The sequence below is a fragment of the Tachypleus tridentatus genome, chromosome 8, assembly GCF_004210375.1.
Source record: "Tachypleus tridentatus isolate NWPU-2018 chromosome 8, ASM421037v1, whole genome shotgun sequence".
Lineage (NCBI taxonomy): Eukaryota > Metazoa > Arthropoda > Merostomata > Xiphosura > Limulidae > Tachypleus > Tachypleus tridentatus.
Window position 1 is genome coordinate 31,305,913 of NC_134832.1, and position 13,477 is coordinate 31,319,389.

Here is a 13,477-nt window from a genome sequence, read left to right on the forward strand (position 1 = left end):
AGCCGTGGGGGCATGCTAATGTGACGGTCAATCCCATTATTCTTTGGTAAAAGAGTAGCCCAAGAGTTGGCGGTGGGTGGCGATGACTAGCTGTCTTTCCTCCAGTCTTACACTGCTAAATTAAGGGCAACTAGAAAAGATAACCTTTGTGTAGTTTTGTGTGAAATTAAAAAACAAGACAAATCAGTTTAGCTTAGAATAGTGGGTTAGACCCTAGAGTTTGGTTGACATGGCTACCTGAGGAAGCGTTCTACAGAGATGTAAAACTTTGAGGTTTGTTTGCTCTTGGTTTTTTATTTTGTGAATAATGTGATCTGCATTCTGGGGACATTTATCTTAATATTCCATTTGTTACAGTAGTTCTATATTTCATTTAATGATGGTTGTAAGTTATTTGCTGCTATGTTCAAGCATAGAAGCTCTTCCAGAAATTTGGATCTTACAGAAGCATTTCACTTGCGTTCATGATGAATAGAATACTGCTATCGCCCCTTGCAAGACATCTACCTCCGGGGTAAAACATTCCGAGAAAGTGGCCGACACATTTATTCCAGTTTCCTGTTGTCTAGAAAGGTGGAGAGCCGGTGAATAGCTCTTTGCGGTCGTTTCATTTTGGAGATTTAGCATTTTAATACGTCTCGCCATAAGGTGTCGAATACTTTCCCAACGTCGATAAAGCAGGCGACAGCGTATTCATTTCGGTTAAAACTGTCTACTCTGGTTTCTGTGAATTTCACCAGATGGTCTGTGGTTTGTCTTTTTCCTTTCCTAAATCGGTTTTGTATTTCAGGTAATTTTTATGTTAGTTCGAGATAAGCCAGAAGTCTAGAACTGAAGTTTTTTTTCTAGTAGTTTGCCAATATACCTGTTTTGTTTTTGGTTTTTTTTCTGAATATTCCTGTTTGTTGTGTGATTGTATATAATGTGTTATTGTATTTTATTCTGGGATGTGCATGTTTTCAAGGTGTTTTCTGAATATTTCTGTTTGTTGTGTGTTTGTGTTGCTGATGTATTATTGTATTTTAGTTTGAGATGTACATGTTTGTGGATTTTGTTAAGACAGACTAGAAGTTTTTGGGTTTGTGTGTGTATTAAATTTTGAACAGTATTTATACCAATCGGCTTTTAGTTTTTTTTAAATTTCTTTCTTACAATGTTTGACACAGTTTCAAATACAGTGCCCCTCTGGTAAAGGGAAATGGGTCAAAAACACATATTCCAATGTCAGATTCTGGCTATGCAACCTCGAACTTCATTTAGCGTCGTTTAGCTCAGCTTAGTAGGTGGTTACGCCATTACATAAGGGTAGTACGGGAAAACTAACCCGAGTACGCCTGCGAAGCTTGATCCTGTTAGTTCTGAAACTTTGGGAGGGGTTAACACGTACATTATATCTATATTTTATCGATTATTCTAAATCCTTTGACAAAGTGAGACATGGTAACCTATTCGACATGTTGTCAGACCTGAACATCGATGCTAAAGATCTAAGAATCCTTAGAAACCTTTACTGGCAGCAAATGGCAGCTATCAAAATTGAAAATGAATTGAGTGAATATAGATCAATTGAAAGAGGGGTGAGGCAGGGATGTGTATTTTCACCAGATCTTTTTAACTTATACAGCGAAATAATCATACGAAACATCAATGAACATCAGGGAGTCAAAGTAGGCGGATGCAATATCAACAACTTGCGCTGCGCTGATGGCACAGTCCTCATTGCGGACTCCGAACGAAGTCTACAGACTCTCCTCACAACAACAGTAGACGAGAGTGAAGAAAAAGGCTTGCAGTTTAATGCAAAGAAAACAGAGTGCATGGTTATCTCAAAACAATCAATTACACCCACATGTAGCATAACCGGCAAGGACGTGAGAATAAAACAAGTCGAAAGCTTCAAATATCTTCAAATATCTATAACATCAAATGCAAAGAGTGACACAGAAATAAAGAAAAGAATTGCAATGTCCAAGGATACTTTCAATAAAATGAAGTCCATATTCACAAACAGGAACATAACAAATGTCACTAAAATTAACACCTTGAAATCATATGTATGGTCTGTTCTCTTATATGGCTGTGAGAAGTGGACACTGAACAAAGATACAGAGAAGAGATTAGAAGCTGCTGAAATGTGGTTCCTTAGAAGGATGCTAAAAATATCATGGACTGAAAGAAAAGCAAATGTGGAAATCATGGAACTGGCAGGATACAAAAGGTCCCTCATGAAAACTATAAGAAAGAGACAAATGGAATTTCTAGGACACATCTGTAGGAAGAATGGGATAGAGAAACAGATGCTATGTGGAAAAATAGAAGGGAGGAAAAGCAGAGGGTGTCAAAGAACTAAATATATCGACAGCCTCAATAACTATGTCACCAAGAACTCAATGAGCAACATCGAGTTGATAAGGAGGATTGACAACAGAGAAGTCTGGCATGCCATGGTCGTCGATGTCTGCCGCAGATTTGACACATGAAGAAGAAGAAGAAGAACACGTACAAAGGTAAAGATTGCGTCCCCGAGAATGACCAGAAATACAATATTCGGCACAAAAGTTTAGGTTCAGCGACCTCAAAGACCTACTCTCAAACACCTACCATGTCTGGGTGGCCTTGATAACTGTTATAACTCAACTAAGGCTGTCTTACTCTCAAACCGTAGACATGTGACTGTTTGCTTTGAGCTTTGCGCAATTTTACTTTATTTATTTCTTACTATTATAACTGGCCCGGCATGGCTAGGCAGTTAAGGCACTCGAGGGTCGCGGGTTCGAATCTCCCTGTCACACCAAACATGCTCGCCCTTTCAGCCGTAGGGGCGTTATAACGTGACGGTCAATCCCACAATTCGTTGGTAAAAGAGTAGCCCAAGAGTTAGCGGTGGGTAGTGCTGACTAGCTGCCTTCCTCTAGTCTTACACTGTTAAATTAGGGACGCCTAGAGCAGATAGTCCGCGTGTATTTTGCGCGAAATTAAAAAACAACAACAAGAAGAATGAGTTACCTGTTGTTTCTTTGCTCTTATTTATATGTATTGCAACTAAGCAACACGAAAATCCAATTATATTTACTATTTGACACTATTCGAAAACCACCATAATTTTTCTCCATAACAATTTTATGTTTACAAAATAAAAGTATCCGTCATCAGTGACGGCAATAGTTTGAGTTAATCTATGAATTTAAATTATTTCATGAATTTTAATAAGGTTAATTGTGTTGCACTCTTGGTTTCACCCAAAGCCAAAACTCTGAGCTATTTATCTTTCTCACCACAAAAAGTGTTAAATATTCCAATCACGTTAAAAGCCGCCCAGCAATAACATATGGTAAATCTGTATTTTATTATTTAATTTACGTCATATTTTGAAATATAAATGATGTGTGGTTCATTCATAACAATTTAATGTAGAATAATCTGCTTGTTAAATACAACATTATTGATACTAATTCTCTCGGCATTTCAAAAGTGAATGTCAAGCTTTGTTTGTTTGTTTCTGAATTTCTGAGCGAGCCGTCCCTAATCTTGCAGTATAAGACTAGAGAGCAGGCAGGTAATCATCACCACCCACCGTTAACTCTTGAGCTATTCTTTTACCAACGAATAGTGGGATTGATCGTCATAATATAACGCTCCCACGGCTGAAAGGATGAGCATGTTTGGTGTGACGAGAATTCGAACCCGCGACCCTAAGATTACGACTCGAATGTCTTAACCACCTGACCATGCCGGGGAGTTAAGTTTGGCCTGCTTGTACAGCTTTTCAAACGGGAGACAGAGAAACGATGAACAGACACTACGGTTCCAAATATATACAAAAAATGTTTCACGTATTGTTTTTCTTTAATACAATATGTACCATTGCATCCATTTGTTTCATTCCTTTAAAATAAGTTATGAAAAAGTTGTGCGCTTAATTTATTCGTGTAACGCCCCAGTAGAAAGCGACGACTTAGAACTTGTACACATTCAAATCCACGTTTTGTCGTGTTCTCACGACATATCTGGTAGAGCTGGCTTAGCTGTAGTTTCAACTTGTCGCCGTCCACCTGTAAGGGCAAAAGGTAAGTTTTAAAGATTTCTATTTTCTACACTTTTACCTTCCTTAATAGATAATGTTCAACGATTAGTATTAAATCTAAATGAAATACTGAACAACCTGAATAGCTCTAGTAGTGTGATAATATCAAGTGGAACATAAAAGAATAAACAGCGTGACAAATAAATATAACTGGTTAAAGGAAACACGAAGCTTCTTCTGTTAGAGAGTTACCTTCGGTTCTCCTGGATTGGTGAAATCTGATAAACCTATGGCTGCAGTTACTGACTGATCATAGTGTGATGAAACCTAATAAACCTACAGATACAGTCGCTGGCTGATGACCTTATAGTGAAACCTGGTCAACCTACAAGATACAATCACTGGTTCATCACAGTAGAGTGAAACCTGATAAACCTTCTAGCTGCAGTCGCTGGCTGATCACAATATGGTGAAACCTGATAAACTTACAAGCTGTAGTCACTGGTTGCTCAAAGTATGATGAAACCTGATAAGCCTACAAGATGCAATCGCTGGCTGACCACAATATTCTGAAACCTGGTAAACTTACAAGTTGTAGTCACTGGCTGATCACAATATGGTGAAACCTGATAAACCTACAAGCTGCAGTCACTGGCTGCTCACAATCTTGTAAAAATATTAAGATTAATATTAGTGACAAAAATAAATAATTAATAGATGGTTGATTCCATTCTTCAGAACCATTCATTCAAAAACCAGCGCGTGCCTTTCTCTACAAACGTACTAGAAAAGTCATAAACAAATATAAATATCTTGCAAACCAAAACGAAACTTAGTTATAACGTATTTTATTAGGAGTCCATTCTCACAAATGCATACAAAATTCACTTTTACTTCTCAGAATCTTTGTGGGAAAACACCCACCTAGAACATTAATAATAAAAAAGAAACAGGTTTTGAAACTGGGTGTCCCTGTCACTAACTTACTCTGCCTTCTTTTATTGCGTATATGATAACATAAATATGCAAATAAAATAATTTAAATGCATTTAATATGTAATTCATGCGTTTTAAGCGTGATAAAACTTCTGCAATCACAACAGCAACTGAAAGCGCCATCTAGCGACCATAAGTTTTGGATACAACAACAACAAAGATGACGTTCATTTCCTTCAGAAAACTTAATTTTGTTCCCTGGCCTCCACCTCCTACACCTACAATACCTTAAGCTAAAAATATTTGTTTTGTTTGTTTAGAATTAAGCACAAGGCTACACACTGGGCTACCTGTGCTCTGCCCACCACGGGTATCGAAACCAGTTTTTAGAGGTGTGAATCCACGTACATACCGCTGTGCCACTAGGTGCTGCTAGAAAAATATTATTATTACAATATATTTTACTTATAGACTCGTCTTCCTGTGCCAGAAACTTTATTTAACGTTTTTTTTAACTGTAAACGTAAATAATTAATACCCGTTGAGACAAAATAAATACTAGGAGTGAGAATTTGTTTGTTTGTAATTAAGCACAAAGCTACATAATGGGCTATCTGTGGTCTACCCATCACAGGTATGGAAACCAGGTTTCTAGCGTTGTAATTTGGCGTATATACTACTGTGTCACTGGGGGGACAGAAGTGAGAAGACATTGAGGCTGTTATCAATTTCTTTAAGTTTTATACTATTTAAGTTTTATACTAGCTTCTTGTTGATGTTATTGCTGCTGTTTCTAAGCATAAAACTACATGATGGGATATCCCTACTGTGCCTACCATGGGTATCGAAACCCAGTTTTTAGCGTTATAAGCCCTCATACTTACCGCTGAGACGCCGGATAGCTTACAAGTTGTTAATGTCTTTCATTTATTAAAATGTCCCCTGCTGGTGCAGCAGAAAGTCTACGGATTTACAACGCTACAATCAGGGGCTCGATTCCCCTCGGTGAACTCAGTAGATAGCCCAATGTGATTTTGCCACAAGAAAAACACACACATTTATTAAAATTACTAATGTATTTTAGTTTATTGTTATAAAGTTTAAGTTGATTCTACAAATTTAAAAGCCATGTTGTGGTTATTGTTTCACATCGTTACATATTGTTATATTTTACGTCTTCTATAACTGTTTGTTGACTTTATCCACACCAGGCTGGTCACACGAACTTAAAAATGTTACAGAAATACGTTTGTTTGTTTTTTTTGTTTTTTGGAAATTCGCACAAAGCTACTCGAGGGCTATCTGTGCTAGCCGTCCCTAATTTAGCAGTGTAAGACTAGAGGGAAGGCAGCTAGTCATCACCACCCACCGCCAACTCTTGGGCTACTCTTTTACCAACGAATAGTGGGATTGACCGTAACATTATACGCCCCCACGGCTGGGAGGGCGAGCATGTTTAGCGCGACGCGGGCGCGAACCCGCGACCCTCGGATTACGAGTCGCATGCCTTACGCGCTTGGCCATGCCAGGCCCCACAGAAATACGTAATATCTTCGCTGTTCACTTTTTATCTTCATTATCACCAAAGGATGTAGGCTCCGAATGGCCAGGTGGTTAGGGCGTCACACCAAACATGTTCGCCCTTTGCACCATGTGAGCGCTATAAAGTAACATTCAATCCCACTATTTGTTGGTAAAAGAGTAGCCCAAGAGTTGGCGGTGGGTGGTGATGACTAGCTGACTTTCCTCTAGTCTTTCATTGCTAAATTAGGGACAGCTAACGCAGACATCCTTGTTGTAGCTTTGCGCAAAATTCAAAACAAACAAACAATCCCAAAGGATGTAAATGACGTTTGCACATCTGACTGTATAAGTTGGCCCCAAAGAGACTGTGAAATGAGATGATGTATGGTACACTGAAATTAATCCAGCTTTTAATCAGTTTAATCAGAGTGTTTTAACTGGTTCTAAGAACTCTGATATCAAATATATTGGTAGTAACTCGTATTACTTACAGATAGCTTATACAATCATCAGCTGTAGCTTCCTTGACAGGAATGGGTTAAAGTTAACCCTATTCTTGTTCTATGTGTCACACGTCTGGATATCTAATGTGATACAAATCTACCTTTATTTGATAATCAGTTGATGCTAGTGAACGTGGCAATAGGAACCGGTTGTTTGAGCTCAACTATGAAATAGGAAGAGAGCTTCATGTGAGCATCACATGTGACCATCAAAGTGCACGTGAATGACGTGTTAACTTACTTTCACTCGAGAGAAAATGCAAACCTATGATTTTTAGCTGCCACAACTCTCTACTCCATTTTCTTTCAATAATACTGCTTCACTAACACATATTTGCTCCCCAATAGCACAGTGGTATGTCTGCGGACTCCCACCGCTAAAAACCTGGTTTCGATACCCGTGGTTGGCAGATCACAGATAGCTCATTGTATAGCTTGTGCTTAATTTTAAACAAACAAACAAACACTATCTACTTGGGTAAGTAGTGAAGTAAGGGTATCCGTAAAACCCTAACATAGAAAAGGGTTAAAGTTAACTTTCTTTAACTAAACGGGGCGTAGGACCTGGTCCTGAAGTCGGGGCTCAATGACACAAGTGGGTGATAATGGACGTAATGCCATTTCATTGTAAATTAACCCCTGACTTGTACCAGTTATACCGTTTGGTGGACTGAAATAATTGGGGCAAAATGCTTTGTTTAAAAATATAATGGCAGTTCTAAGCTCACCACCTCCCCACTACAGATCCAAAGGAATGAACACTGGACCACTTTACCAAGAATGACTAAGTCCGTGTGAATAGATCCGTGTGACTTCACATATAAGGAAGACTCTGTATAAACTGATAGATTAATTTTTGTATACGCTAATGGTATTTTAGTGTAAAAATTGGCAAGTTTGGTTTGTTTTGAGTTTCACTCAAAACTACTTGAGAGCTGTCTATAATATCCGTGCCAAATTTAGTAACACTCACCCACCGCCAACCATTGGACTACAGTTTTACCAACAAATAGTGAAATTGCCTGTAATATTATAACGACCATAATACGTACCATAATAGGTTTAGTCTATGGTATTAAATAGGGAATAAGTACAATTGTGAATAGTTTCTTAGAGTCAGTGTCGCGTGACCTGGACTAATTATTCACATTTCCGAGCTATCTTGCACAGTATGAAAGTTAGGTACTGCTGGACAAATAGAGGCACGCTTTTCTTCACGAAAAAAAAACATTATATATATCTACTTTATGTAATCGACTTAACTTGCATGCATAATATACAGACTGAAATACCCAGATGCACTCTTATGACGTCATCATTTTAAGCACCTGCAACGGTGTGTTTTTTATCATTGTCTGGAATGCGCAGGTGAAGGCGCACTGTTGCTTTACTTCTGACGTCACGTGCGAAGGTGAAAGTCACATCTGTTCCTTGATGCTGAGAAATTAATTAGTTACGTCAGTGAAAGATAAAATGAATTTGGATTAGATATAATGCTATTGTTGTAGCCTAGAATAAACTGCCGATTCTGTATTATTAAAAGATCCATCGATATCATCCATTATTGTGCCTGTTTCAATACTTGTTTTCTCTGTTTAGAGTATAACACGCCACCTAGGATGTACGTGTACCCTAACTGTAGTAATTGTTTTATATACTTTTCTCTTTATAAATTAACGATATTTTTTTTACACTCTCTGTCGTTTATTCGGCAAATAATTCTATATCTTTTACTCTAAGTTTTTTTTTTCTTTACTATACATATTAAATTAACACCGATGCTTATTATATCTCACAAAAGCAGTTGACAAAGGCACCATGAGCTAGGCCCAGCATGGCCAAGTAGTTAAGGCGCTTGACTTCTACTCTGAGAATTGCGGGTTCGAATACTTGCCACACCAAACATGCTCACCCTATCAGCTGTGGGGTCATTATAATGTGACTGTAAATCCTAATATTTACAGGTAAAAGAGTAGCCCAAGAATTGGCGGAAGTGTGTGATGACAATCTGTATTCTCTCAAGTCTTACACTGCTAATTTAAGGACTGCTAGCGCAATAGCCCTATGTAGCCTTGCGCGAAATTCCAAAAATAAACAAACAGCACGAAATATTTGAAAAATTTCATATTTAATTTAAACTTTTTCATCAGTTTTTATATTAGAATAAATAATAGTAAATTAACTTATAACAAAATTAACCAGGTTTTTCATTAAATTCCATTTTAATGTAGTGGGATGTTTAGAAACAATGTAGTAATGTAGCAGGATGTTTAGAAACAACCTCTGAATGGTTGATAAGCAGAGTAAAGAATAAATTTAAATAATAACATTAGATTCTTGCTCACATACCATTCCGGATTTATAACGCTAAAATCAGGGGCTCGTTTCCCCTCGGTGGACTCAGCAGGTAGCCCAATGTGGCTTTGTTGCAAGAAAGAAACACACACACACACATGTACCGTTCAGATGATACTTGCTAGTTAATAGGCTTAAAATACACTCTCTGTCTAAATAACCTCGTAATTGCGCATTTATACACAATTAGAAAGTATTGCATAAACTGTACATTTAAATTGAAAGGATGTTAAAAGCACACTAGATTTTGTGTTCAAATAAAGGTTATACAGAGAGCCTCAAAGCTGATAATAATAAATATATATATATAATTGTTTCAATCCCCACGTTACAGTAACGTTTGTCTGTAAGTAAAATATTAATTCAGTTATTATTAGTTGTTACAAAATGATTTATACTTTCTACCGCTGCAAACTTCAAAGACAGTTTACTTGAAGAGATAACAAGTTATTGTACCAGGTCAAGCTTATGTTTATCTCAGTTAACATTTCACACGTGAACATTTCGTGTCTGAAATAGCTAATGTAAACAAATTTATTTTCATTCTCTGTACTTTTTAAGGTTAACAATTTTAAACAGTTTTTGACTATAAATAGTATTTATAAAAACATTTTCCAGTGATAAAGCGGGAGGTTTTTAAAAGTGTCTTGTTTTCAAACACTTATATTTAAATGTAACTTATATTTTTGCTGGAACGTTTCATCAGCACAGATTTTGGTGCAACAGCATACTTTAAATAAAATGACCACAGCATCTAGAAAGAAAAAAACACTTAAAGGCTAACACTAACCACAGAAACTAGCAAAAAAAAAACACTTTACGTGCTAACACTAACCACAGCTACTGGAAAAAATAATTACGTGCTAATACTAACCACAGAAACTAGAAAAAAAACACTTTACGTGCTGACAGTAAACCACAGGAACTAGAAAAATTACGTGCTAATAGTGAATCACAGAAACTACAAAAATACCTTCAGTGCTAGCACTAACCAAAGAAACTATATAAATACACTACGTGCTGATAGTAAACTACATAAACTAGAAAACTACATGCTGATAGTAAACCACAAAGTCTAGAAAAACTGCGTTTTGACATTGAACTACAGAAACTAAAAAAACTGAGAATAAATCACAGAAACTAGAAAAACACTACAATGTTGGCAGCGAACTATAGAAACAAGAAGGCGCTAAGTGCTAACAGTTCCGTGGTTCTAAGGAAGTTACGAAATATATATAAAGAATTTTGTTTACTTATTTTGTGAATTATTGAATGAGTAAAAACTTACAGAAAAAAATAAACTTTTGAGTTGTTGTTTTTTTTTCGGAAAATTAAATTGTTTCAACTATATTAAATTTTGTAACTATAACCTAAATATATATAAATTAGACGGGAACTCCTCTAGTAAAAAATTGATTTTATTCTCTGGAGGCAAAAGTCTATAATCAATATCAAAATAGATTAAATAATGCCTGGCTATCGCACGGAAAATTTGGCAAATTTCCAACAGCTTTAAGTGGAAGTGTCTGGTTCCAGGCTATTTTCTCTAGGAGAACTAGTTTTTGGATCACGATCACGTTAGATTTTTCTGTTGTATTTATTTTCGAGCTGTTTTTGGAGGTGATGTTGTCTGTTAACGATTTTTCACTGAATCACTATGAAATAAGTTTCTTTCGAATTCAACATGTTTGTAAATATTTTTTTTTTCTCTTTCAGTTTGCAAATATGCCTGCCACAAAGAATGTGAAGGAAGGGTAAGCATTTTATTTCTAAAATTACAGAAATAAGTCTGGGCATATTTAGTTCACTTTTTTTTTTAAATTCATGACTGTTATGGGTTTCTTCGTTATCTAAACAAATTATATGTGTTTGATACGTGAGTTTTAGGAAATGTAACGTTTAGACTAAAACTCATTGAAATCTACTAAACTGTTTCTACGTTCTTCAACAAAAATTTGTTCTCTTTGTGACAAATTGTATGTATCTATATATGTCAATGCCGCATTAAAGCACTGCTAGGCTCTGGGCGAAGTATATTATTGTCTCCTTTACTTACCATTGCTTTTAAGAAAATAACATAATTTGATTGACTAAATTTATTACTGAAAAAAATTAAAAAGGTTTGTTTGCTTTTAATTTCACGCAAAGTTGCACGAGGACTATATGCGCAGCCGTCCCTAATTTTGCAGTGAATAGTGGGATTGACTGTGACATTATAACGCTCCCACGGCTGAAAGAACGGGCATGTTTGGTGTGATGGGGATTTGAACCCACGACTCTCAAGTTACGAGGCAAGCACCCTAACCACCTGGCCATGCCGGCCCCGAAATTAAAAAGGAAAAAAAAATTAGAAACTTTTTTTATGTTCCATGGGCATCTTACGGTGGTGGGCCCTAAGCAAAAAAATCTACGTTCAGAGAGAATTTGTTTATTTTGTCTAAGAATAAGCAAATTGCTTTCAACTCTTTTCTGGATACAAAATATGAAACTTGCATTCCTAATAACTTTTTAGCTTAATAGACTGGTGAAATGTACTTCAAACAATTACCAGCTTGTTATGTTGCAAGTTGAAACACACACAAAAGTTCGATAATTTTTAACGCATACTTAATATCAACAAACAAACACAAACCTGCGTCTTATTCTACGTATTCGTAAGTATCTGATCGTTCTTCACTGTACGTACCTGTTTATTTCGCCGTTTTTAGTTTTGTAATTAACATAATTCGCGAGCAGAGAATACCAGTGTAAAACTAATACAAACGTATCAGTACGTACTAGTGTAGAAGTTTACACAGTTTGATCGTTTTGTTAGGACGTCTCCCTTATCAACACATACATTTCTTCAACATATTTTCAGTATATCAGGTGACTGCTTGAATCCTATAGATATAGAGATGAAGTCAACATAGCATCTGAAAGATAAGGATAAGAATTACTGACTTTGTATGTAATAGTAGATACCCATAGGTAAGAACAACTGACTTTGGATGTAACAGCAGATACCCGTAGGTAAGAACTACTGACTTTGGATGTAATAGTAGATACCCATAGGTAAGAACTACTGACTTTGTATGTAATAGCAGATACCCATCTGGTAAGAACTACTGACTTTGTATGTAATAGCAGATACCCATCTGGTAAGAACTACTGACTTTGGATGTAATATTAGATACCCATGTGGTAAGAACTATTGACTTTGTATGTAATAGCAGATGCCCATAGGTAAGAACTACTGACTTTGGATGTAATAGTAGATACCCATCTGGTAAAAACTGCTGACTTTGGATGTAACAGCAGATACCCATAGGTAAGAACTACTGACTTTGGATGTAATAGTAGATACCCATGTGGTAAGAATTATTGACTTTGTATGTAATAGTAGATACCCATCTGGTAAGAACTACTGACTTTGGATGTAATAGCAGATACCCATCTGGTAAGATCTACTGACTTTGGATGTAATAACAGATACTCATCTTGTAAGAATGTTGCCATCAAAGGCCATTCCTTTGAACTATTGTTCAAATATATCTATCATCAGTCTTACCTTTGTCAAACTAATCGAAGCAAGAGACGATTGGGGAAGTTCGAAAAGTGCATCAGGTGTCAGACTATATTCCAGATGACCGTATTTTTGACAGTTCAAACACTGATGGGAATGTTCTATTAGTGCAAATTTCTGGAAATGATGTATTGATAAGATGAATATTGTTGTAGCAGGATTTTGTTTTTTTATATACCTTTAGAACATAGAATAACACCTAGAATGCATCTAATTATTGTTTTAGATCGTATCATCTCTCAATGATGTATTTTCACCTTGTGAGACAAAGGTTCTTACAAAATGGTAATATAAAAATTCGCAGAGCTCGTACTCTTCGAAACTGCTTCGAAGATCATAACAACAACTCTAGTCAGCCATTTTCCTTGTCAATATAATCTCAGCTCGAATCAGCTTCTTTGGAATGAACTAGAAAGTCAGACTTAACACCACTATAATTCTCTGATACTACAGTCTAGTAACATCTATAAACCATGTTTACCAACACAGTTTACCAACATCTGTGATCCATATGAAGACCATAGTCTATCAGTATCTGCTAACTATAATAAAACCACAGTCTACCAACAT

General features: G+C 36.4%; 1 protein-coding gene across 6 annotated transcripts in view; it reads left to right on the plus strand.

The window, feature by feature from the left end:
• Positions 1-13,477, plus strand: part of LOC143222095 (tensin-3-like) — a 314,899-nt gene that overhangs the window by 135,688 nt on the left and 165,734 nt on the right. For all 6 annotated transcript variants that reach the window (XM_076448035.1, XM_076448032.1, XM_076448033.1 and 3 more), the window contains exon 3: positions 11,059-11,096. In XM_076448035.1, coding sequence (XP_076304150.1) covers positions 11,059-11,096 — 38 coding nt within the window. The remainder of the gene's footprint in view (positions 1-11,058; positions 11,097-13,477) is intronic.